Below are 23154 nucleotides of genomic sequence, written 5' to 3' on the forward strand. Positions count from 1 at the left end.
ATTCAGGAGGCAGAGGCAGGTAGTTCTCCAAATTCGAGGCTAGCCTGGTCTACAGAGTGAGTTCCAGGACAGCCAAGGCTACACAGAGAAACCCTGTCTCAAATAACCAAAACCAAACAACCAAACAACAACAAAACACCAAAAAACCTACAAGTAACAACAGAAAGGGAAAATTTGTTTACTCAACCAGACCTCTGGCATAAAAACAATGCTGGAGAACATTAGCAAAAGCGAGGGCACAATTCCAATGTCCTTAGACAGGCTGCCTTAGCACAGTATCTTCATGGACAGGCAAGGATCTTTTGGCATTGTTTTTGAGACTGTTACTTCAGGCCAGGGTGCCTGAGCACTGACTGCATGCCGGAGACGCATCTGTTCTCTTTCCCTGAGACTGTCCAGAGCCCATCATTGCTGCTCCCGTGTCCCCCAGGAGGGCAGGGCATTTTGCCTTTAGCAATGTCGGGCAGAGGAGAGTGCTAAATAAGCACCAGCTGAATGAATAAATAAATAAATCTCATCTAATCCAAAGCTCTGTTTGGGGAAGAGAAAAAAATCTCTCATGAAATCAAAGACAACATGGAAAGCAAGAAAGATAGCCAAGAGTCCCCATCAACTGGGGTTTACAGATTCGATGTAAAAACAATAAAACCAAAGCCGGGCGGTGGTGGCGCATGCCTTTAATCCCAGCACTTGGGAGGCAGAGGCAGGCGGATCTCTGTGAGTTCGAGACCAGCCTAGTCTACAAGAGCTAGTTCCAGGACAGGCTCCAAAGCCACAGAGAAACCCTGTCTCGAAAAACCAGAAAAAAAAAAAAAACCCAATAAAACCAAACCAACAAACATCTCCTACCTCTACCTCAATTGCCGTATTCAACAACTGATGTTTGCTTGAGATTCAAAATATCTGACTGATTTCAACTGAAAGTTAACATAAAAAGTGTACTCTGGCTGGGTGGTGGTGGCACATGCCTTTAATCCCAGCACTGGGAGGCAGAGATGGGCGGATCTCTGTGAGTTTGAGGCCAGTGTGGTCTACCGAGTAAGTTCCAGGACAGTCAAGGCTACTCAGACACCCTGTCTCAAAAAGCCAAAAAATGAAAGTGTCCTCTGGAAGACTCACAAACAAAAGCCCTGCTGCTGTACCAACTGCACAGGAGCCTAGTGCTCTGTGAGCTTCAACATGGAGGAGACTCCTCTGAATATACCAGGTGAGTGTCCAGGGTCCCGTAGAGTGAGCTCAGCACACTGAGGACCTTTTCCTGAATGCTGTCAACCTGTTCAGGAGGACAGTAATCATCCAGACTTGACCTGCAGCCGAGAGAGAAAGAGGAAGGACCTGTGAGTATGACAGAGTCATTCTGTGTGGAGGGACAGCCGTGTGTGCTGCGGTCACTGAGGCGACACACGGGTTCCCGAGACCTGGAGGATGTTTACCTACCTTAGGTGCTTTTCAAGAATTGTTCTTTATCATTATTTTTCAAAAGCTATTCTGTAGGACAGGTACAATGACCAACTTTCTGTACTTTTGCTTTGAGACAGGATGTTGCTAGGCAGACCTGGATGGCCTTGAACTGGTTATGTAGACCAGGGTGGTCAAGCTTCCCATGGCCTTCCTGCCTTTGCCTCTCAAGTGTGTATGACAAGCATGTGCTACCGTGGCTGAACTCCGGCCCTTGTACTAAGTGGCACGCACTTTACCCACAGAGCCATCACTCCAGATCATGACCTACATGCTCTTTAATGCTCACAAGCCCCGAATAGGTGACACAGTGTTGTTTCAGGGTAAGGGAACGTTTTTTCCTTAAAATTTTATTTTTGTGTGTTTGTGTTGTGTGAGTGTGCACCCATGTATGTGCGCATCACAGGGTGCTGAATACGGCATCAGATACCCTAGAATTGGAGCTGTGGTTGTGAACTACCTGATTTTGGGGGCTGGGACAGAACTCAGGTTCTCTGCAAGAACAGCAAATGCTCTTAACTGCTTAGCCATCTCTTCTGTGAGCGTGTGTCCATACTCACAGAATATAGCTTGAGGAGAGCTCTGCTCTTCCTCTCACCTTTACTAGTCTAGATGCTGCCTGCATTCTTTGCTGAGAATAGAAGACCTACTCTCCATCTTCAAAGCTGGCAGTATGGCCCCTTCCAAACATTAGCTCCTTCTCTGACTATGCTATTTCAGACTTCTTTTACTAGTTTTGTGACAACACTGGTTCCACTCAGGTAATTTAGGATAAATCATTTCAAAACCCTAGCATTCATCACATTGCAAAGTCCCCTCTGCTGTGCAGGGGCAACACAGCTATGGGTTCCAGAGGGTAGGACATGGCCATCTGTGATGGACTGTTATTCAGCCAGTCACACATACCTTGCAATTGTCACAAGAGTAGGCTTTGGAAGATTTTTCAGTAGATAATACACAGACTGAATAAGGCACTCAATTTCTTCTTCTGTGCTGATGTGATGAGGGAGTTCTGAATAATCACAGGTTAGCCCAGCCTGGTGAACCTGAAAGAAATTAAAATGGCACCATGAGCTGGGTATACAGCTCACTGTAGAGTGTAGCCTAGCAAACACAAGCACTGGCTTCAAGCCCAGTGCTGGAAACAAAGACTCTAAATGACACTTTAATGATTTTGGGAGGTTCTTGAGAGAGTGGGCAGTGAGGAGACAGGCAGATCCTTAAAGCTTATTGGCCAGTGAGCCAAGCTGAACTAAGGAGCTTCACATTCAGAGAGATCTTTTCTCAAAAATAAAAGTTGACGGTGACAGCGTGATGGCTCATCAGTAAAATTGCTCGCCGCAAAAAGCTGTACCGCAGTTCAATCTCAAGAACCCACACAAGAGCAGGAGAGAACCAATTCTATAGTCTGACCACTACACGTGCACTGTGATGAGAGAGAGACAGCGCGCACGAAGAATCAAGGAATGCTTCAGGCACACTTATCTGAACACACATTTGGTATATCAACACTTTCAAGCCCCAAGTATCCTGCATCCATCATTCTTTTTCTATGTGTACAGGTGTTTTACTTGCACGTATGTATGTGCACCACACGTATGCAGTGCCTACAGGGGCCACAGGAGGGCATCAGATCCTCTGAACTGCAGTGACAGATGATTCTCAGTGGTCATGTGGGTGCTAGCAACTGAACCCGAGTCCTCTGAAAGAGCAGCCTGTGCTGTTAACTGCTGAGTCATCTCTCCAGCTCTGATGTGTTATTTTTAACAAATGCCATTTTCAGAAAAGAGCACGCTTTGGCTTAGCAAGCATTAACCATTATACTCTTTTGTTGCTATTCACCTATCTATTTGATAAGTGACGATTAAGTTAGTAAACGCCATCTCGAATAAAGAGGTATGGCAGCATTCCACAACAAAAGAAAACATTAAAACTCCTCTGACTGATGACACAGAGCAGCAGACTCAGAGGTAAGGGGATGGAATCTCAGCTGTGGCATTTTAACAATCTGAGAAATGCACCTGATTGTGTTGCTATTAGGCCCAGAGTAACTTTGAAAGAAGCATATAGCCCAGGCTAGGCTGGAACTTGCTATTAGAGCCGCACTGCCAGAGTGTGGAAACAATAGAGAAGCCCTTCCTGGATTCACTTCAACTTTTAAAGTTTTTAGTTTTCTCAAATATCGGGTCAAAAAGAAAATACGTGTTTTAAGGTCTATAAGATGATATGCAGTCAGAACGTTTTAAGGATGATAAGGGATATGAATTTGTTTTTGATTTGTGTTTATGAGAGCGTGTTTCTCTGGAGCTTTGGAGCCTGTCCTGGCACTAGCTCTTATAGACCAGGCTGGCCTCAAAATCATGGAGATTCACCCGCCTCTGCCTCCTGAGTGCTGGGATTAAGGGCATGCATCACCACCTAGCATGCATTAGAATGTTTTAAGGTCTGTAAGGACATGGAGTCAGAGCCGTGAGGACTGTAAGTCACATGACTTAGAAAGCTTCAAGCACTATGTCTTTGTCTCCCCACTCAGGTCACTATTGACAAGTGGCAAAGAATTAACATTTAAAACACACCAGACACATTTGTCTTCTTTCTCTTTTGGTTTTATGACCGAGTGAATTTTCAGAGAAAGGAAAAGAGCTTCAGTAAGAACAGATGCCAGGCGTGCTAGCACACCCCTTCATCCCCAGCACTTTTCACAAGATGTTTGAGGCCAGCCTGGTCTACATAGCAAATTCTGGGTCAGCCAGGATCACACAGTGAAACCTTGTCTGACAAAAGAAAAAAAAAATCAACAAAGTGATGAAATTAGAAACTACAGACTAAATTATGGATAGTGAGGTGAGACTGGACTATTGACAAGCACAGTAAAAGCTCAAAAACCCCAGAGAAGTAGTAACAGCTGGGTGGTGTGTGCCTGAAATACCAGAACTGTGAGATGGAGGCAGGAGGTTAGGGTTGGGGTTAAGGGCTAGGGGTTAGGGTTAGTTTAGGAGGTTACCGGCCAGGCAGCTGCATGAGATCCTGTTGCAAGCCATAGTTTAAAAAAAAAAATGAATAAAAGATTCATAGTACCTTTGCTTCTTAGAGAAAATAAGAATCTTTTTCAAGGTAAAAATCTTTTTGTAATTTTATCTATTTTTATTTTATGTGCATTGGTGTTTTGTTATGGAAGTTATGCCCCCTGGAACTGGAGTCACAGACAGCTGTGAGCTGCCATGTGGGTGCTGGGAATTGAACCCAGGTTCTCTGGAACAACAGTCAGTGTTCTTAACTGCTGAGCTATCTCTTCAACCCCCCCTGGAAAACTATTTTTAAATTTTTTTTTCTGAAAAGTATGTATTTTATCACTCTTTAATATAAATAAGTAACATGAACAGACTTAGCTACTTTAACAAAAATTCCACCCAGAAAATTACTTGTATCAATTTTACAGTGATATAAAATATTTACCATTTCATAGTCTGGTACTTCCATCCGTTTTTTCAAACTCTGTACAAGTGGAACTAGTGATTCCATTCTGGAAGAAAGCCACCCCAGTCATTAAACACCACAATAACCTTGACTAGCCTTAGCAACAAATGGCATACTAGATATTTTTTTTAAAAATCATGCTTTGGGGTTAGGAGCTATGCTGGATAGTTTTATGTCAACTTGACACAAGCTAAAGTCATCTGAGAGGAGTCAACTTCAACAGAAAAAATTGCCCAAGATCAGGCTGTAGGCAAGCCTGTAGAGAATTTTCTTAATTAGTGATCAATGGGAGAGGCCCAGCCCATTGTGGGTAGTTCCATCCCCCAGCTGGTGGTACTGGGTTCTATAAGAAAGCAGGCTGAGCAAGTCACGAGGACCAAGCCAGTAAGCAGCTTCTCCGTGGCCTCTGCATCAGCTCCTGCCCTTAGGAGCTACCCTGCTTGAGTTCCTCACTTCCTTTGGTAAAGAATTGTGATGTGGAAGAATAGGCTGAATAAATCCTGTCCTCCCCAAGTTGCTGTGGCCAAGGTGTTTCATCATAGCAATAGTAACCCTAACCAGGACAGGAGTATATAACTCAGTGCGCAGGGCGGTGGTGGCACACGCCTTTAATCCCAGCACTCGGGAGGCAGAAGCAGACGGACCTCTGTGAGTTCAAGGCCAGCCTGGTCTACAGAGCTAGTTCCGGGACAGGATCCAAAGCTACAAAAAAAAAAAAAAACAAAAAACAAAAAACAAAAAACCAAAAAAACCCAAAACAAAAACACCTCAGTGCTTGCCTAGCTAGCATGTACAAGGCTCCAGGTTTAGCCCTCAGCATTATACAAAAAACATTAATGATTAAAAAGTAGAGCTTCACCATGGATACATGCTTCAAATGATGGTTGAGAAATAAAGATAAAGTTGTTCAATACCATCTTCTTTAATTTGAAACAGGGTCTCACTATGTAGCCATGGCTGGCCTGGAACTCAAGGAGATCCTCTTGCCTCTACCTCCTGAGTGCAGGGATTCAAGGTATATACCATCTCACCCGGTCATCTTGTTAACAAAACTTGTAGTTACTACTATTATTACTGTATTTTAGAAAAGTAACTTTTATTTCCCAAAGCCCAGGTTAGCTTGTAACTCAATATGCAGCTGACAACCTTCAACTCCTATCTTCCTGTCTCCACCCCCAAATCCTTTGACAGAGAGCACGTCAATAATACTCAATAAGGCAGTAGTCAACACGGGACGGCGTCTTTAGTTAGTTTTGAGACAGAATCTTTCACTGACTCAGATGCTTATCAATTCAGTTAGGCTTGTTGGCCAGTGAGCTACTGCCTCCCTATTACTATCAAGCCTGGCTTTTTAAATAGATGCTCAGGATCTGAACTCGGAACCTCATGGCGATGTGGCAAGCACTTTCTTGAGTAAGCCATCTCCCTAAAACTTGAGTCTAATTTAAAGAGCAACCCATTCAACAAACTTGGAATGTAGCTAGAAAGGACAATTCAGGATTTGAGGAAGAAAATGTTTAGGAGGTCTTACCCAGGGTTTGAAGCCCATCTCTGTACAGTTTCTTCACCATCACCATCACACAAATCAGCAAAAATTGCTTCTAAGTCTTCTAATTGGTGAGTTCGAGTGTCAACAATATCTACCAAATCTTCCTTTAAGAACATTGAAAAACTGAGATTACAGTTATTCCTTTAAAAAACAAGTAAAATACTAATTATGAAAATACCAGTTCACTTAGCTAAAAAGATTTTCTGTGTACTGAGGCACTTATCAAAAAAATACACATGTATGTGTGAATATCTATATGCACACAGAGAACCCAGAGAGCTGAGAACATTTAAATAAGCTACAAGATATTATTAGAGTCAGGCAAGGAGGTTCACATTCACAACCCCAGCACTCAGGGGGCTGAATTGGAGGCCGGCTAGAACTATACAAACTCTTTTAAAATAAACAACCAAAAAACGAAAGTAAGATAGTAGTTAGTGGTAGATAAAGTGTAGGGTTTACCTCAGTAAGATTACTATCAGGCTTTTTAAACTGGTAAAGTTCCTGTAGAATTTTGTATTCATCCTGTAAGACAAAACAAAACCCCCCAAGGTTAGGAGTTTCCAACAATATGCCAGTGATAAATAAGAAAATATCTGAGATAGCATCTCAATGTTTGTCTGGGAGAATCAAGCACACTGTATACTTTAGATTTCCAAAGCAGATCTAATTTTCCAGGACAGGTTTATCCAGCTGGACAGAATATAGTATAAAAATTATCGAATAGGGTAACAGATCATAAAATTGTGTCTAACACTATACCATTATCAGAATGGATATATCCCAAGCTCTAAAGACTGTAGCTGTTCGTGGGAGACACACGTCTGCAGTGATGATGACAGAAGATGCCCCACGTGTACCACGCAGCTACTTCCCTGGCAACAGAGACCTCTGGTGTACAGAAGGAATGCTGACATACAGAACCCGAGTTAAGAGAAAGATGCCTAACACAGCTAGGTTTTGTAAGTTAAATAAAAGGAGTAGACCCCTTAAAAACCTAACTAGACAGCTCCATTTATAAGTGGCTGCATCTGGCCCAGGGGTAGATAGGAGCTAAAATGTACTAGGCACAACACTGTAGCACGTCTTCAGTACTTCGCTGATCTTAACAATACTATGAGCTGGGGCTCATTTATTATATAAGTACTGATTTTGCAGCACAGGGGGAGGGGGTGCACACCCTGAGCAAGCTAGGTAAGTGTGCTACTACTGAGGTACTCACTTCGTAGGCTGTGGTGATTGTTTACAGTGCCAGAAAGGCAAGTATCTTTCCCAGGATGATACAGCTAGTGATGGACACAGATGGAACAAACTGGAATTACCTATTATCATTTTTTTTTCTGCAATAAGGTTCCACATAGCCCAGGCTGGATTTGAACTCATGATCTTCTGTATCTATTTTCCAAGTACTGGTCTTACAAGCATGTACCACTATGCTTTGACTTGTTATCTCTGTTCATACGAAAAATACGGCTGGGCCAGAGAGATGGCTCAGAGGGTAGAGGTGCCTGCCACCAAGCCTGATGATTTTAAAATTGGCTTTGGAGAGTTGTCCTCTGACTTCCACATGTGTGCTGTGGCATGAACCACTGTCACCCAAAATAAAAAAGTTCATGTAATAAAAAATACGAATATAGCTACTAAATTACAAAGTATAATGTAGGTGGATATCTTTACCTGAGATGGGTGCTTTGAAGCAGAAGTTCTACCTGGGGACTTTATGGATGCATTTCATCATGGTGTGTAGAAAGTTTTGGATTTTACAGTATTTTAGATTTTGGAATTTTTTTTTTTCCAGACAGGTTTTCTTTGTAGCTTTGGAACATGTCCTGGAACTCTCTCAGTAGACCAGGCTGGCATTGAACTCACAGAGATCTGCCTGCCTCTGCCTCCTAAGTGCTGGGATTAAAGGCAAGTACCACCATTACCCAGCTGATTTTGGAATTTTTAATTAGGATTGACGATAAGCTTATATATAATTTTATTTATTTATTTATTTTTTTAATATTTTTATGGTTTATTTAACTTTATTTTATGTGCATTGGTGTGAAGTGTCAGATCCCCTGGAACTGATCTTCAGACAGTTGTGAGCTGCCATGTGGGTGCTGGGAATTGAACCCGGGTCCTCTGGAAGAGCAGTCAGTGCTCTTAACCACTGAGCCATCTCTCCAGCCCCCTTATATATAATTTTAAAAGACTGGGAAAGAACAGAAGAATATGTGGCAGAAAACATGACCTGTAAGCCGGAGATAATTATCCAGATGTTTGCAGAAAGCTTGCTACCTGTAATACAGAGAAATGCCATGCAATTGTCAAGGTCTATGCTTCCAAAAGACCACATTTACCTGAGTGAACATTTCTTTGAAGGGATTTTTGACAGAAAAAAAATCCAAGTCAATATCTAAAACAAACGCATCTCCATCCTTCAGCATTTCCAGAATGTTCCCAGTGCTGGCTGGGCTCTGGTACTGCTGGCCTCCAGAACATGAGCATGATGTCTCTTGGCAAGCATGGTCACTTCTTGGGGTCCCTGCATCCCCTGACAGTCCTTCTGAGCAAGGGTCCCCATTAGCAGAGGAAGTGCTCTCTCTACCGCCCAGTGCCAGCTTGGGCCTCTTTGCAGAAGACACGGAGTCACTGTCATCCTGATTGTTACAGAGTTTGTAAGGTTCTACCATGATCACATCCAACTGCAATGGTTTTTGGTTTTCCAGCTGGTCTTCAGGTACAAAGAGACCATCACTTAGGAAGTAATAATCTGTACTGGTAACCCTGGAGCAAAGGGAAAAGAATATTTCAAGGAATGAGCAAAGAGCAGACATGACTATGACGCTGCAGAAATAAGGCACCCCCGACAACACTTGTGCTTTGTCTTCAGTAGAAACGGCTTTCTCCATGTTCTCAGCGGGCACACCACTGCCCGACGTAGACTGCATTTTTATAGTCCACCTTGCAGCTAGATGTGACCACCTCGGAGGTTCTGGTCAGTGACTGTGATAGGAAAACAGATGTGTGCAACAGTGCTCTCCCATCCCGCTGACCAGCCATGAGCACGAAGGTGGGAAGTTATGTCGACTCCAGAGATCATGGAACATGAAGCTAGAAGGAGACAGGTGCGGTGATCCATGTCTGTAATCTCAGAGCTTGTGAAGGCAAGGCAGGCTGCTGCAAGTATGGGCCCACACACAAAAGAAAAGAAAAGGAAAGGAAAAGAAAGAAAGGACAGAAAAATCTAGTTTTTCTGAACTGGAGAGTTGTTACCCAGGTTTTGTGTGTGTGAGGTAAGCAACAATATCAGAAGGAAATTGTTACTCAAATAAGAAAACAAAGGGAAGGAGAGTGGATAAGTTAAGAGCACTTGCCGCCCTTTCAGAGGACCAGAATTCATTTCCTAGCATCTATAAGAGATGGCTCACAACCTCTTGGAACCCTAGCTCTAAGGTAGCCAACCCCCTTTCTAGCCTCCTTTGGCAAATGCAGACAGACAGACAGATACACACACACTTAAAAAATGTAAGTTTTTTATTTAAGAAAAAATTATAAGAAAAATTTCTCTAAATACAGGTCTTTCTGATATATTTTATAGCTTCATTTAAAGTATATAAACACAATATTTTAATATGAAAAGCAATTTCATGAGTCCTAGATTTCTGTTTTAAAGATTTATAGTGTGCGCACTCTCTCTCTTTCTCTCTGTATGTATGTATGTATGTATGTATGTATTAAGTGAGCAGGTGTCATGGGGTCAACCGGGGCTCGCTGGCTCCCATGGAGCTGGAGACACAGGTGTTTGTGAGCTTCTTGACACGGGTGCTGAGATCCCAACTCCAATGATTTTATAAAGCAATAAGTGCTCTTATCTTTTGAGCCATCTTTCCATCTCCGACTTTATTTTTGCTTTCCTTTCCTTTTTAAAGAGACAGAGTGTGACTAAGGTGCTCATTGTGGGACCAAACTCCAGGGCTCAAGTGATCTTGCCTCAGCCTTTCAAGAATCTAGGACAATAGGAATATGTAGGTAATATTTCTGACTCTAAAAATATCAGTATATTCTTGGCTTTTTGGCTATATTATGTCTCTGTGAGTACTTAGAAGACTATATTCAATACATGCTTCAGAGGCATATTCTACTAAATAAAAAGAATACATTTATCCCCCACCTGTCCACACTTAAATATATATATATATATATATATATATATATGTAGCTTTAAAGTGACTTGTAACACGGTCTCACATAGCCTAGACTGGCCTTAAAGTACCGATTCTCCTGTCTCCATTGAGTGCTGGCATTTTGGCATGGGCTCATAATGTTCTGGGACTGAGTCTGGGGCTTCCAGCACACTAACCACACACCCTACCAACCGAGGCTCTATCCCCAGCCCCTATAGCTGTAAATTAAAAAGAAGACAATTTTAAAACAGATCAATGACATAAAATAGAATGCAAGTTTATTAAAAACTGTAACACCCTAATGAAAACAAACACTGTAACCCTAACCTAAATTTCTAGTCTGTGTGTGGTATGCATGCCAGTATATGTTTGTGGAACCTAGCCAATCCGGGGTGGCATCCCTTCAGTCTTTCTGGTCTGGAGCTGGAAGTCATACAGATCTGCCTGACGCTGCCTCCTCAGGACTGGCATTAGAAGTATGTGGTGCCAGGCCTAGCTTTTCATACAGGCTCTGGGATCAAACGCAGGTCCTCATGCTTATACTGTAAAGCACTTTACCAACTTAGCTGTCTACAAAGCCTCATATTCTTTTTTTTTTTTTTTTTTTTTTTTTTTTTTTTTTTTTTTTTTTTTAGTTTTTCGAGACAGGGTTTCTCTGTAGCTTTGGAGCCTGTCCTGGCACTAGCTCTTGTAGACCAGGCTGGTCTCGAACTCACAGAGATCCGCCTGCCTCTGCCTCCCGAGTGCTGGGATTAAAGGCGTGCGCCACCACCGCCCGGCTCCTCATATTCTTAATAAGCAAATTTCACTTTGCTTCTATTTCTGCAAATAAATAAACGGAGATTCATGCCTACACACAATTGAAATTGGCTGTTCACACATTTTCACTTGCTGGACTAAGTCATGAGCTAAGCACAATATTCCCAAAGCTGAAATTATATATTGAGTTTCTGAAAATGTCTATGATGCTCTGTGCCAGAATAGGACCCTGTCTCAGGAAACCAAGACCATGCCTGGTGTGGTGGTACACCCCTTAAATCCCGGCACTGGGAAGGCACTTCTCTGTTTGTTCAAGGCCAGCCTGGTCTCCAGAGCGTGCTAGGCTTTTCAAGGCAACATAAGTGAGAACCTGTCTCTCATACATATATCTCCACATCAAGCTGGCACAGTGGCTCACACCTTTATCCCCAGCATTTGGGAGACCAAAGATGGGCTGTTGTGAACAATAACAACAAATATCTGTCAGCCTAAACAAAATGATTTGTTCTATTAGGCCCATTCAACATACTAAATTCACTTTTTTATGTAGATCAATATTATGTACAATATTTGGTATATGTTGAGTACTAATCACTTTTTAAAAATTGTATAGTAAACTGGGCAGTGGTGGCATCTCCATGAGTTTGAGGCCAGCCTGGTCTACAAGAGCTAGTTCCAGTAGAGGCTCCAAAGCTACAGAGAAACTATAGCACAATTTTCATAAATCAAGATGATGCTACTCATATTAATGATAAAAGCATGTAACACCAAAGGTAACATTGTCATCAAAACAGAAAAAGAATTAGGGTCACAATTTTTACTATCACTCAGGGCCTATAAAGTTATGTGTACATTGGTTTAAAAGTTCTTCCTCTCCCAAGAGAATTTAGAACTGGACTGCTACTGCTAAAGACAGACATTGTAGCAACACAAGTTGGAGGATATTGGTTCAGAATCACATATAAAACCCTGAGACACATATAGATCAAATCAGAGGGCATAGTAGTTTAACTTAGCCTGAATCCCAAAAACCATAACAATACATTTAAAACCTAAAATCTGCTTATTCAGACACTGAATTATCAGCGGGCCTCAGACTCACTAGGAGGCTGAGGATGACCTTGAACCCCAGACCTTTCTGTCTCTGCCTCCAGAGGGCTGGGATTACAGGTGTGTGCCACAACTCCCAGGTAAATTTTATGTTTTCTCTGTGCTGGGAATTGAACTCGGGACTGTAGGCATGTTGGGTAAGTGGTCTACCACTGAGCTACACCTCCAGTCCTTATTTTGCATTTTGAAACAAGGTCTTGCTCTTAGCTTCAGGCTGATTTCAAATTTGAGCATCCTCCAGCCTCAGCCTCCCAAGGGCTGTGATTATAGATATGTGCCACTCACCTTGTCTGGCTTAAATCTAAAAGTTAAACTCAGCACACTACAGTTGCATCAGAAGAAGCAGGGAACAAAAGACACCATTGATTGTATAAATCTATAAGGTAGTGTAAAGACTTGATGAAGTTAGCCAGCAATGGAACCCGAATTCCAGAGAACGTCATAAAACAAAATGAATTAACTAGTAACAAATACAAAGAGTACATGAAGGAGATCAAGAGAATTAAAAATCTGTTTCTGGTGATTCAAAGACTTTTTGGAGCAGCTGGGCCTAGACACGGCTCTGCAAGGAGGCATTTCGGAAGTTATTACAAGAATTCAAAGGAACAAGCATTCAGTTCTTACCAAAAATGAAGAAATTACCTGATTGTGGTGGTAGAAATGTCTTTGCCTACTACGAAGTGGTGTTTGCCCTCTCTGATTTGCTGAGCCCATGTGGGATGAAGCCATATTATATGAGAAAAATGGCCGGCGTAAACTGCGGGCATAATCCAGTTTTCAATACTTAGTTCTCTGGAAAAAACAGAAACATTAAAATTATTAGTGAATGCTTTTCCCCAAACATTTGAAGACAGTATGTCTCCAGAGTATGGCCCCTGAGGTTAAAACTGTTTTCACGGAGATGCGATTTCCCTTGCGCTGAGCAAACATTTGCACAAGCCTGCCGGTGGACTGGGATCCTATGTACCATACAAGGTCAATTAACAGTCCCTCTGGATTTCATAATTAGCAATCTACCATGTCCAAAAGTTAGTTTTGCTGGAGAACGTTCTTGGTTTTACTAATTCTTGCTCCTAACTAGTAATTCTAAAATATTCTGTGTAGAAATAAGAGGAAAACAGCAGGACTCCTCCTCTAGGCTGTGAAGTACAATGGTTGCTTCAAGGAAAAGCACCTGGGACTGAATTGTGAATCAAATCAATTTTTTTTTGAAAGCTCAATTAACTGTGGTTATTTAGACACGAGGCTGGATTGTTGGATTTTACATTCCAGCTGAGCTCTCAGAAGTCTGTGGAGTTTTGGTGGAAGATCAAAGAACAGTCACAACATCACTTATCTGAGTAAGTAATGAAAACACTATCTCATTTTCCAATCACATCTATATGAGGGTAAGAACTTTCATCATATACTTCAACCAAAACAACACACAGCAACAGACTGAATGAAGAAACAGAGAACCCAGGTGTCGTTTACAGGGGCAAAAACTAGATCTTAAAAACATTTACATTCCATGTGATAGTTTCAAAATGTATTTTTTTTACAAAAATAACTCATTTATGCAGACATAATGATTTGATATTTTACAATGACATCTGAAAACTTTATTTTTAATTTTAAAGTAAATACACACAACTATAATTCAAATTGTTTTCAAGGCTTAATTTTCTAAGAGTTTAAAAGAAAGCAGACACTCAGGTATGGTGGTGTGTATATGCAGTCCTTGCACCACTGAGGGGTGCAAGGGAGGCCTTGGCTATATAACAAGCTGAAACCCTAGCCTCCAAAAAAAAAAAAAAGCAAAATGAGAATACTAAAAAGTTTGTTATTTTATGACTAATTTCTAAGCTGTGGAACACATCAAGGGAACGGTGGGACTACTGCATTTCCTTGGGGTTAGTGCCTATTGGAGTTCTGGAAAAAGTCAACTACAAGATCTATAGGTGACCGAAAGTATGTTTTTACATATGAGATAATGAGAGGATTTCAGGGAACTCTGTTATAGAAGAGAAACCATTATTTGAAGACATATATCTCTGAAGGATGGAATACGAATTATGAATTTTATTTCTATTCCTATGACTGTATTTTTCAAGATTTATTTGACTTTTTAATTATGTGTGTGCATGCACATGAGTGCAGGTGCCTGCAGAGGCCAGAAGATGGAGCTGGGTCCTGTAGAGCAGCCACAAAATGGTTGTGAGCCTCCCAGTGTAGGTGCTGGGAAGCACACTTCTGTCCTTTGTCTGCTCTTATGTGCCAAGCCGTCTCTCCAGCCCCGCGCTTGTGATTTTACAAAACTGAAAGTCAACAGGATTTGTGACCTGAAAATAAGTTCACGGAGAAGAAGGAAGGACACAATCGTAGAAAGGACAGGCAAATTGAAGATATAGCATTGAATGCTTATGAGACTGTTTCAGAAGTCACATTTTCTTGTACCCCACCACCAGGCTTTAAGAGCGGAAAGAGAGGAAGATGATATCACAAGTCTCCTCTAACATTCTAAACTCTAAATTAGAGGCCGTCAAATGCTGGCTTGGCTGTCTCTTATAATTTGTTTCTTTTTGTAAAGTTTTATTGGAATGACCTCTTGCTGTTTGTTTCCACAACATTCATGACTGTTTTTCAAGTTACGAAGGCAGGGACAAGTAGTTTTATGGATATAATGACAGGAAACTGAAATCACCACACACACACACACACACACACACACACACACACACACACACACACACACAGAGAGAGAGAGAGAGGGGGGGGGGAGGGAGGGAGGGAGATAGTGCAAGCTCCTCTTAGTTTCTTCTCCTGTGGCCACCATAAAATACTTTGACCAAAGTAATGGGTTTTGGCAACAAAGTCAAGGTGGCAAGTTTGAAGCATCCATAATCAGGAACCAGAGATGAATTCAAGGTACTGTTCATGTCCCTCTCTCCACTGATACAGACCAGGACCCCAGCTGGCAAGGGTACTACTCACCGTAGGTGGGTCTACCCACTGTTAGTATTAGTAATCCACCCAATATAATCACCCACAGCCAAGTCCTGTAGTCCACTTTACAGATAATTCTAAATGCTGCCGAACTGACAATGGACACTTAACCATAAAGAGGCTTCAATGTAGCCCTGGCTGTCTTCAAACAGTAATTCTCCTGTCTCTGTGCTCTAAGGGCTGGGATCACAGGTATCAGTCACCACGCCTGGTCTCTATTTTGGCTCTTTTAGTTTGTCGAAAACTTGTTTTGAACAAAATAAAAAAGGCAAACAAGTAAATAAATAAACACACAAAAACAAAAAACAAATACATGAGTATAACCAAGCCTGCTGTTTTATCTGGCTACATGTTATATTTCAAACACATGAAATATGATTAAAAGCATTGTGTTACCCAAAGAGTGCTTCCTTATCAAACACAGTGTCCGCTGGCATATTCACAGGGATAAGGAGGTCCGGATGGGAGTCAAAATGTAAAAAGCTTATGTTACTGGCAGGAAGATGCTTCGAACCTATGGCCCGGTATATGAAAGGCAGAACCTGTAACAGAGACACACACACACACTAAGAATGACATATTGTCAAATGTAGACGGTCTCTAAATAAAAAAAAAAAATAACTGCACAAACCTGAAGTGCATCAAGGTGTTCAAAAGTGGGAAAATATAAAATCTCTTGTAGATGGTGCTGACAAAAATCTCCGTCTTTATCACCCAACTGCTCAGCCACTCTGTGTTCTAGGTACTCTGAAGGTTTTAGGGCATTTTCTGTTCCTTTAGGATGATGGCCCTAGGCCACTCTTACACCCTGCTATGTGTCCAGGTTTACTACTAAACTGGAAAACACAGACCAACCCAAAGTTGACTGTGTCTCAGAAATCAACTTTCTTTTCCTCCTTTATCTTTTTCCATCAGTAAGTCCTCTTCCTCCATTAGGGGGAGGGGTTGAACCCAAGGTCAACGTCAAAAGCAGTAACACTGAGCTTCACTCTTAACCCCTCTTGTTTTATATTCAGAGACCTCCTCCCCCATAAGTCCTTTAAATAAATCTCCTAGACTCACGGACCTCTAGTCTACTAGAAGTCTACGTAAGGAATCCACGTTACTACAGCACTGCTATAAAACGTTCAGAAACGCTGAAGACTTATGACCTCAGTAACAGCCCGATAACAGGATCTACGATTATGGTGCCCATTTCACAGCTGAGGGGTCAGCTCTCATCGTCGGCGGGAGACAGGAGGCAGCCAGCGTCAGATGCTGGCCAGGGCTCTGCAGACTGCTGGGGTTCGAATCCCTCCTGTCAGGGCTCGGGGGCTTCTGCCGCCCGCCCCGCTCACCTCCTGGTGATCTTCCACCACCCACACAGGGAGCCGGGGGTAGCTCCTGAGGCGCGTGCAGTCCCCTCCAGTGTCACTCATGTCTCCGCGCGACTCTGGCCGCCGTGACCCCGAGGCACCCGGAGTGGAGCCGGGCATCTCCAAGCCGCGCGCACCGATGCCCTTTCGCGGCGGAAACGCGCGCTCACCCGGTTGCGCTTCCGGATTGGAGGACGTCAAGGTGGAGGGGCGGGAGTGAGAGTTATACGCAGTGTCTATTGGTCTGGATGTCCGTCACTCTCGCTGACCCGCCAATCACGGCGCAAAAGGTGCTGAGATGCGCTCCGGAGAGTTTTCCCTCCCTAGGCTTAGCTTTTTCAGGTTTGCTTTTTAATTCCCGGGGTTTCCTGTTCCGGAGGCGCGGGCGGCGCCTTTGCCGTGGAGGCTGTTGTAGTAACCAGGCTCGGCTTCGGCGGCGACCCGGGGGCTCTCTGTAGGTAAATGGGGGCGCTTGGCGGGTGTTTGGCGAGCCAGGATCGACGGTCGGGATTTCAATGGAGTCCTGGGCTGAGCGAAATAATCCTAGGAGTTGGGTCTGGCAGCTGCCGAGGGCGAAAGAGCGACCCTAGCTACAGATCCCACAGATACACAGAGACGGGATGGGTTCCCGTTCATCCATATGTGGAGCGCAAGCCTTGGTCCAGGCCCCGGGGCCGCCTGAGGTCGGAGGAGAGGCGAGTCCCGCGGTCCCGCGCTTACCTCGGAGTCTGGCGGGAGATGCAAACCGGCGAACGTGCAATTGAGCATCCGTCAGGCGGAGAGGCCGGGCTTCAGGGTTCCACCATGGCAAAGTGCGGGGTCTCGGTGACTTGTCGCCACAGCTTCCAACTCCGTGTGTTGATGGACGTTCCTGGACTTGTAAACTGTTCAGAATAGTTCCCTGGGTCTCCCTGCTTTCAAATGGCAGCCCAGGAATAGGCATTTTCCATTTACATTGAATTTACAGTGGTTCAGTATTTATTAGCTTTTCTAACTGTAGACTCGTGTGGCAGCGAGTGTTCGATTCCATTTTTACACTGTCCAGAGGTGTTAATTATGCTGACTGTTGCCCACCTCTCGCTTTACTATTCAGTATTCCTTTTTGTTATCTCCGTCTCTTTACATCCTTTTTTTTTTCTTGTGTTTCTCCCATTGCAGTTTTCCTTTTGTTGTGTTGGGGATATTTTATTATTATTATTTAAACATTCGTATATGGGGCTTGAGATCTTTGAGCCCTGTCATAGTCTTTGAGTCTACAGACCTTGGGACAGGGCCTCATGTGATCTGGCTCTGATGTGTGAATCAGTGAAAGTGTCTGCTTCCCTGGTGGTTTCAGTAATGCACGTTGGTGGGGAGGAGAAGCAGAAGGGAAATGCAAACTTAGTGATACAGAAAGGTGCACATTGAGAGTCCAACCTGCCTGCCATGTATTCTGTGCAGAAACTGAAGGATGCAGAAATGACCGACTGAACCCACGATTTCAAGGATCTCGTAGCTTACTGCAGGAGTTCAACATGGGCACCGGTGACTGTCGCGTGAGGCCGTTTCTGGTAAGTTCGGTAAAAGAAGCGAGTTTAGACTAAGCAGTAGCAGTCTAGAAGGGATGAGATCTTGTTCCCAGAGGAAATCAGGAATGCTTCACAAATGAGGTTCAGTAAGAGGCTGGTGGATGGACAATTAGGGACAATGGTAGCAAAGAAGTTTCATGATAGCGCTTGCCGTGTTAACCAGCGGCCAACGGTGTGATGAGAGTTCGGGCTGAGAGGGGCTTTGTGGAGAAGGAAATAGGATGATAAGCCTGGGAGAGGTCGGCTGCAGGTTCAAATGCTGAGCATGGAGTTTGTTCTGAATTCTGTCGGCTCTGAGGAGCCCGTGATGCCAGTAGTAGCTCTTGGGCTCCCAAGTTTAATCATGAGTGTATTGGAATGAGGAGTAATCATTAATCATATTATTTGGTGGCTGCTGCTTATGAAACAGTAATTGATAGGGCTCAATTATTTGCAATTTTTCCTTTGTATGTTTGGTAAAGACTTAAGCATTTTTAAAAATTTTATTTTTATGTATGTGTACCTATATGTTCATATGTGTGTGTGTGTGTGTTTTAGTCAGGGTTCTCCAGAGCTAAAGAGCTGCATATATAGAAAGGGGATTTATTAGAATGACATACAGACTCTGGTCCAGCTAATCCAACAATGGCTGGCCATAAATGGAAAATCCAGGAATCAGTAGTTGCTCAGTCCTTGAGGATATCCTTGACGGATAGTCTTAGCAGGTCTTCAATAAATGCTGGAGTCTTGAAGAATTAAGCTTTAATGCCAGTGAAGGAATGGACTTTAACAAGGTGAGAGTAAGCAGGCAAAGAGCAAGAGTTTCCTTCAGTGTCCTTGTCTAGGCTTCCAGAGGAAGGTGTGGCCCAGATTAGATCTAGATTCCTGCTCCGGATTAAAGGTGTGTCTTCCTACTTCAAAGATCTGGGTTAGAAGTAGATCGCCCCACATCAAATCAAGTGTTAATCCCTCACAGGTTGTATACCTGTATAGCTACATTGACAACCAAGAATAGCCATCACAGTGAGTGTGTCTGTTTCTGTGGTTCTCAGCCTATGGGTTGCAACCCCTTTGGGTCAACAAAGTCATTTTATGGTTGGGGGTCACTACAACGTGAGGAACCGTATCAAAGGGTTATTGCGTTATGAAGGTTGAGAACCACTGGTCTGCATGTTCGTGTGTATATGTGCGTGCGGGTGCCTCCAGATGCCAGAAGAGGGCATTGGATCTCCTGGCAATTGTGAGTCACCCAACGTGGGTGCTGGGAACTGAACTCTGCAAGAGCCCCAAGTGTTCTTAACTGCTGAGCTATTCTCCAGCCTCTAGAAAGGTGTTTCCGCATTTAAGCTTCTAGCATTTAATATCTGTGTGTGTGTGTGTGTGTGTGTGTGTTTTAGAGCTTTTTGTCACATTTCAAATATTTGAAAAGTCATTGTGTACAGTGTTCTTTGGGAAGAGCTGAGAATGGAAGTAAAGAATCATAACTTACGATAGTAAGGTTGTAGGTATCTATGAATTGGAGTGCAGCTTTCATTGTGATTTTGGGGTGCAGCTTTCATTGGATTTATGTCTGTATTACAGTGGAGGGAAACATGTCTGTGAGGGATGGAGGAAGTCTTTCCTTCAGTCTTTCACTAGACCAGAAATGGGCAGTGGCTGTGCTCTTGGTCTATCTAGCAATAGTTAGTTTTGAGTTAGTACAACTAATGAACACAGTTTGCAATTTGCCTGGACACTTGGAGATAGCTCAGTATGTTCCTAATTTTGTTAATAGGCTAAACAGTTTTGAGGGTTTAAAATTATTTAAATAATAGTGAACAAACAAAAAAAATACTTCATAGCATCGGCATTTTTGAAAATGTGTTTAAATATTTTACTCTTTCTGTCTCGTAGAACTTACTTTCTGAGTGGAAGATCTAGCATATCTAGAGGATACGTGACCATGCAAGGGAATACGTGGTAAGTGATATTCTGGAAATGATAGTTTAGGGACACTAAAGGAGAGAGGGTAGGTAGTGGGCCAGAGGGTGGGAACGTTGCAGATACAGGGGATGGGCAGGGACTGTGCTTATTCTTTGATCTATGGTCATAACACATTGAGCTTTGTGTGTAGGGCTAAGAACCAGACCAGGAGAGTTAGTGAAGCAACGTAGAGCCCTCCCCATTGTGCTTGCAGTTCTCAATGGCAAGTAGGCCTTGAAGGTACAAGTATATGATTAGCGGGTGGACTGCGATGCTTATGAACCTGCTAGGCAGCAGCACAGAGTATTGTAAGAGCAAGAAATCTAAGGAAGGTGTATGCGTGTTCTCTAGAGTTAAAGAATTTATAGGATCAGTCTATATATACAGAAAGGGATTTGTTAAAATGACTTATAGACTGATGTCCAGATAATCCAACAGTGGCTGGCTGTCAATGGGAAGTCCAGGAATTCTGTAGTTGCTCAGTGCATGAGTCTGGGTGTCTAGCTGGTACTCAGTGTATGCTGGAATCCCAAAGAAGTAGGGTCTATTGCCAGTGAAGGAGCTGACTTGCTAACAAGGTGAGGGCAAACAGGCAGAGAGCAAATAAGGCAGTTCTTGTAAGAGAATACATTTGATTGGGAGCTTGCTTATAGTTCCAGAGGGTCAGTCCACAATAATTTTGGTAGGAACCATGGTGGCAGGTAGGCAGGCAAAGAGAGAGAGAGAGAGAGAGAGAGAGAGAGAGAGAGAGAGAGAGACACAGACAGACACTGGGCGGTGTGTGCTATTGAAACCTCAAAGCCCACCCTCAGTTACCCTGGTCCTTTAACAAGGCCACACCTCCTAATCCTTCCCAATCAGTTCCACTAACTGGGAACCAAGCATTCAAGAATATGAACATATGGGGCCACCACACTTTTATGACTTACTTTAATAATATCTGTGACTTTCTTTGATCCTGGTTTCTGAGGCCCTTCCTCCATGTATCACGACACAGGAATAAAGAATTTTGAGGAAACAAATGTTTAGTCTGTAGTAGCATTATTGAAGAAGAGGAGAGAGTGCAAAGCTGAGGGAGGACTGGAGGCCACGGCAAGTATTTCATGTTGAATAGATTGGACATTCAAGTGCTTATGTCAAGGGTCTGGTGGTCGGGAAAGATGAGAAATGGTGGATGGATGTAACACCCGATTTGGTGTTACACCCTCGGTACAGTTCACAGTTCACGCGCTGCTGTTCGAAAGGAGATCAGCCGAATGCCACTTTATTCAGCATTGGGGGAGTCCTTATCTACCTGACTGCAGCACAAGGATCTCCGCCCAGGCAGGTGGGAAATTACCATATTAACAATGGAGTAAATGCCCTGCAGCTAACCACCAGGTGGGGCAGGCATAGCACAGAAACACACAGGAAGCTTAGTTAGTTGATCATAAACTGTCCCCATGAATGCACCACAGGAATAAGGGAGACCAGGGCCCTACAGATGGAGAGTGGTGGTCACTTTGTTCCAAATGTACATTTGGAGATGGGGCCCCAAATGCTTGTAGTAAGATAAGCTTTGCTAGGAGCAGGAAATTGGATGGGGTCAGATGCAGACAAGTTTGCTAAGTTGATATAGCATCTGTTCTGATCCTTCAAAGCCCACCCCCTGTGGCCCACTTATTCTGACAAGGCCACACCTCCAGTAATGCCACTCCCTATGAGTCTGTGGGGACCATTTTCATTCAGACCACCACACGGTGTTGTGCCTGTGTCACGAGACCCCCACACAAACCACAGAGCCAGCATCGGATGCAAACACAAAGGTATTTATTGATTACAGGCTCAGGCTTGGTCTACTGTCCAACACCCCAGTCAGCAGGTAGAAGAGAGCGGCCCTGAGCATTTACAGGTTAGGGTTTATATAGGGAAAACCACAAAGGGTCACAGCCTTGTCAGAGGGTAGCTAGCATTTAACCTGATTGGTTATGGCGAAGGGAAGTACAGAATTGAAGAGGAAAATAGTTAAAAACACATCAGGTGTGGTTGAGGCATATGGTTAGTAGCTGTCATTAGCCATGTGATTAGTGTCTGTCATCAATCATACCCTCATCCGTCATACACAGGGTGGAGTTCAACTCGTTTTGGGAACTTGGGAGAACTTGGGGTCTTGGAAAGGGCATAAGAGGGGTGGTCTTAGTTTAGCTCAAATTTGACCCTCACAATGGATCATTGGGATAGTCTTGTATTTGGGAAACCCTGTTTTCATTGTGATGTGTGTGCGTCCACATAGATACATGCAGAGAACAGATGATGACCTCAGGTGCCACCTACTTTTTGAGATATATTCTCTCACTGTATGATTGGCCAGGGAGCCTCAGCATCCCACCTGTCTCTGCCTTCCCAGCTGTGGGATTACAAGCACGTCCACGTTTGGCTTTTTTTTATGTGTTCTGTGGCTCGAACTCAGGTCTTCGTGTTCTCCCTATCCTGTGAGGTTTTTTTTTTCTCTTTCTCTCTCTCTCTCTCTCTCTCTCTCTCTCTCTCTCTCTCTGTTTCTTTCTCTTTCTTTCTTTTCTTTCTCTGTTTCTTTCTCTGTTTCTCTCTTTCTTTTTTTCTTTTCTCCTTCCTTCCTTCCTTCCTTCCTTCCTTCCTTCCTTCCTTCCTTCTTTCGACAGGGTTTCTCTGTGTAATCCTAACTGTCCTGAAACTCTCACTCTGTAGACCAGTCTGGCTCTGAACTAAGAGATCCTCCTGCCTCTCCCTCCTGAGTGCTGAGATTGAAGGCGTGTGTCACCATC

At 43.4% G+C, this 23154-nt stretch overlaps 2 protein-coding genes across 5 annotated transcripts in view; one reads left to right on the forward strand and one right to left on the reverse strand.

Annotated features, from left to right (window-relative positions):
- Nucleotides 1–748: 748 nt before the first annotated feature.
- On the reverse strand, nucleotides 749–17011 carry CUNH5orf22 (chromosome unknown C5orf22 homolog). 2 transcript variants are annotated; one of them, XM_041632247.1, is made up of 9 exons: nucleotides 16848–17011; nucleotides 15907–16052; nucleotides 13168–13317; nucleotides 8830–9256; nucleotides 6947–7009; nucleotides 6467–6588; nucleotides 4915–4981; nucleotides 2365–2504; nucleotides 749–1307 (listed from the first exon to the last, which is right to left on the reverse strand). In XM_041632247.1, exons 1-9 carry the CDS (start codon nucleotides 16983–16985, stop codon nucleotides 1175–1177), a joined length of 1386 nt encoding a protein of 461 aa, XP_041488181.1. In that variant the 5' UTR covers nucleotides 16986–17011; the 3' UTR covers nucleotides 749–1174. The 2 variants fall into 2 exon arrangements, with proteins under 2 accessions (XP_041488181.1, XP_041488182.1); XM_041632248.1 differs by lacking the exon at nucleotides 16848–17011 and adding an exon at nucleotides 16142–16828.
- Nucleotides 17012–17179: 168 nt separating this feature from the next.
- Nucleotides 17180–23154, forward strand: part of Drosha (drosha ribonuclease III) — a 107264-nt gene continuing 101289 nt past the window's right edge. For 2 of the 3 annotated variants that reach the window (XM_041632209.1, XM_041632211.1), the window contains exons 1-3: nucleotides 17180–17323; nucleotides 18306–18415; nucleotides 20306–20371. In XM_041632209.1, the coding sequence (XP_041488143.1) occupies nucleotides 20355–20371 (17 nt within the window). In that variant the 5' untranslated portion in view covers nucleotides 17180–17323; nucleotides 18306–18415; nucleotides 20306–20354. The remainder of the gene's footprint in view (nucleotides 17324–18305; nucleotides 18416–20305; nucleotides 20372–23154) is intronic. The other variant, XM_041632210.1, reaches the window with a different exon arrangement.

The sequence above is a fragment of the Microtus oregoni genome, unplaced genomic scaffold (genome assembly GCF_018167655.1).
Source record: "Microtus oregoni isolate MIOR12 unplaced genomic scaffold, Mior012 000040F_ref0000088, whole genome shotgun sequence".
NCBI classification, from domain to species: domain Eukaryota; kingdom Metazoa; phylum Chordata; class Mammalia; order Rodentia; family Cricetidae; genus Microtus; species Microtus oregoni.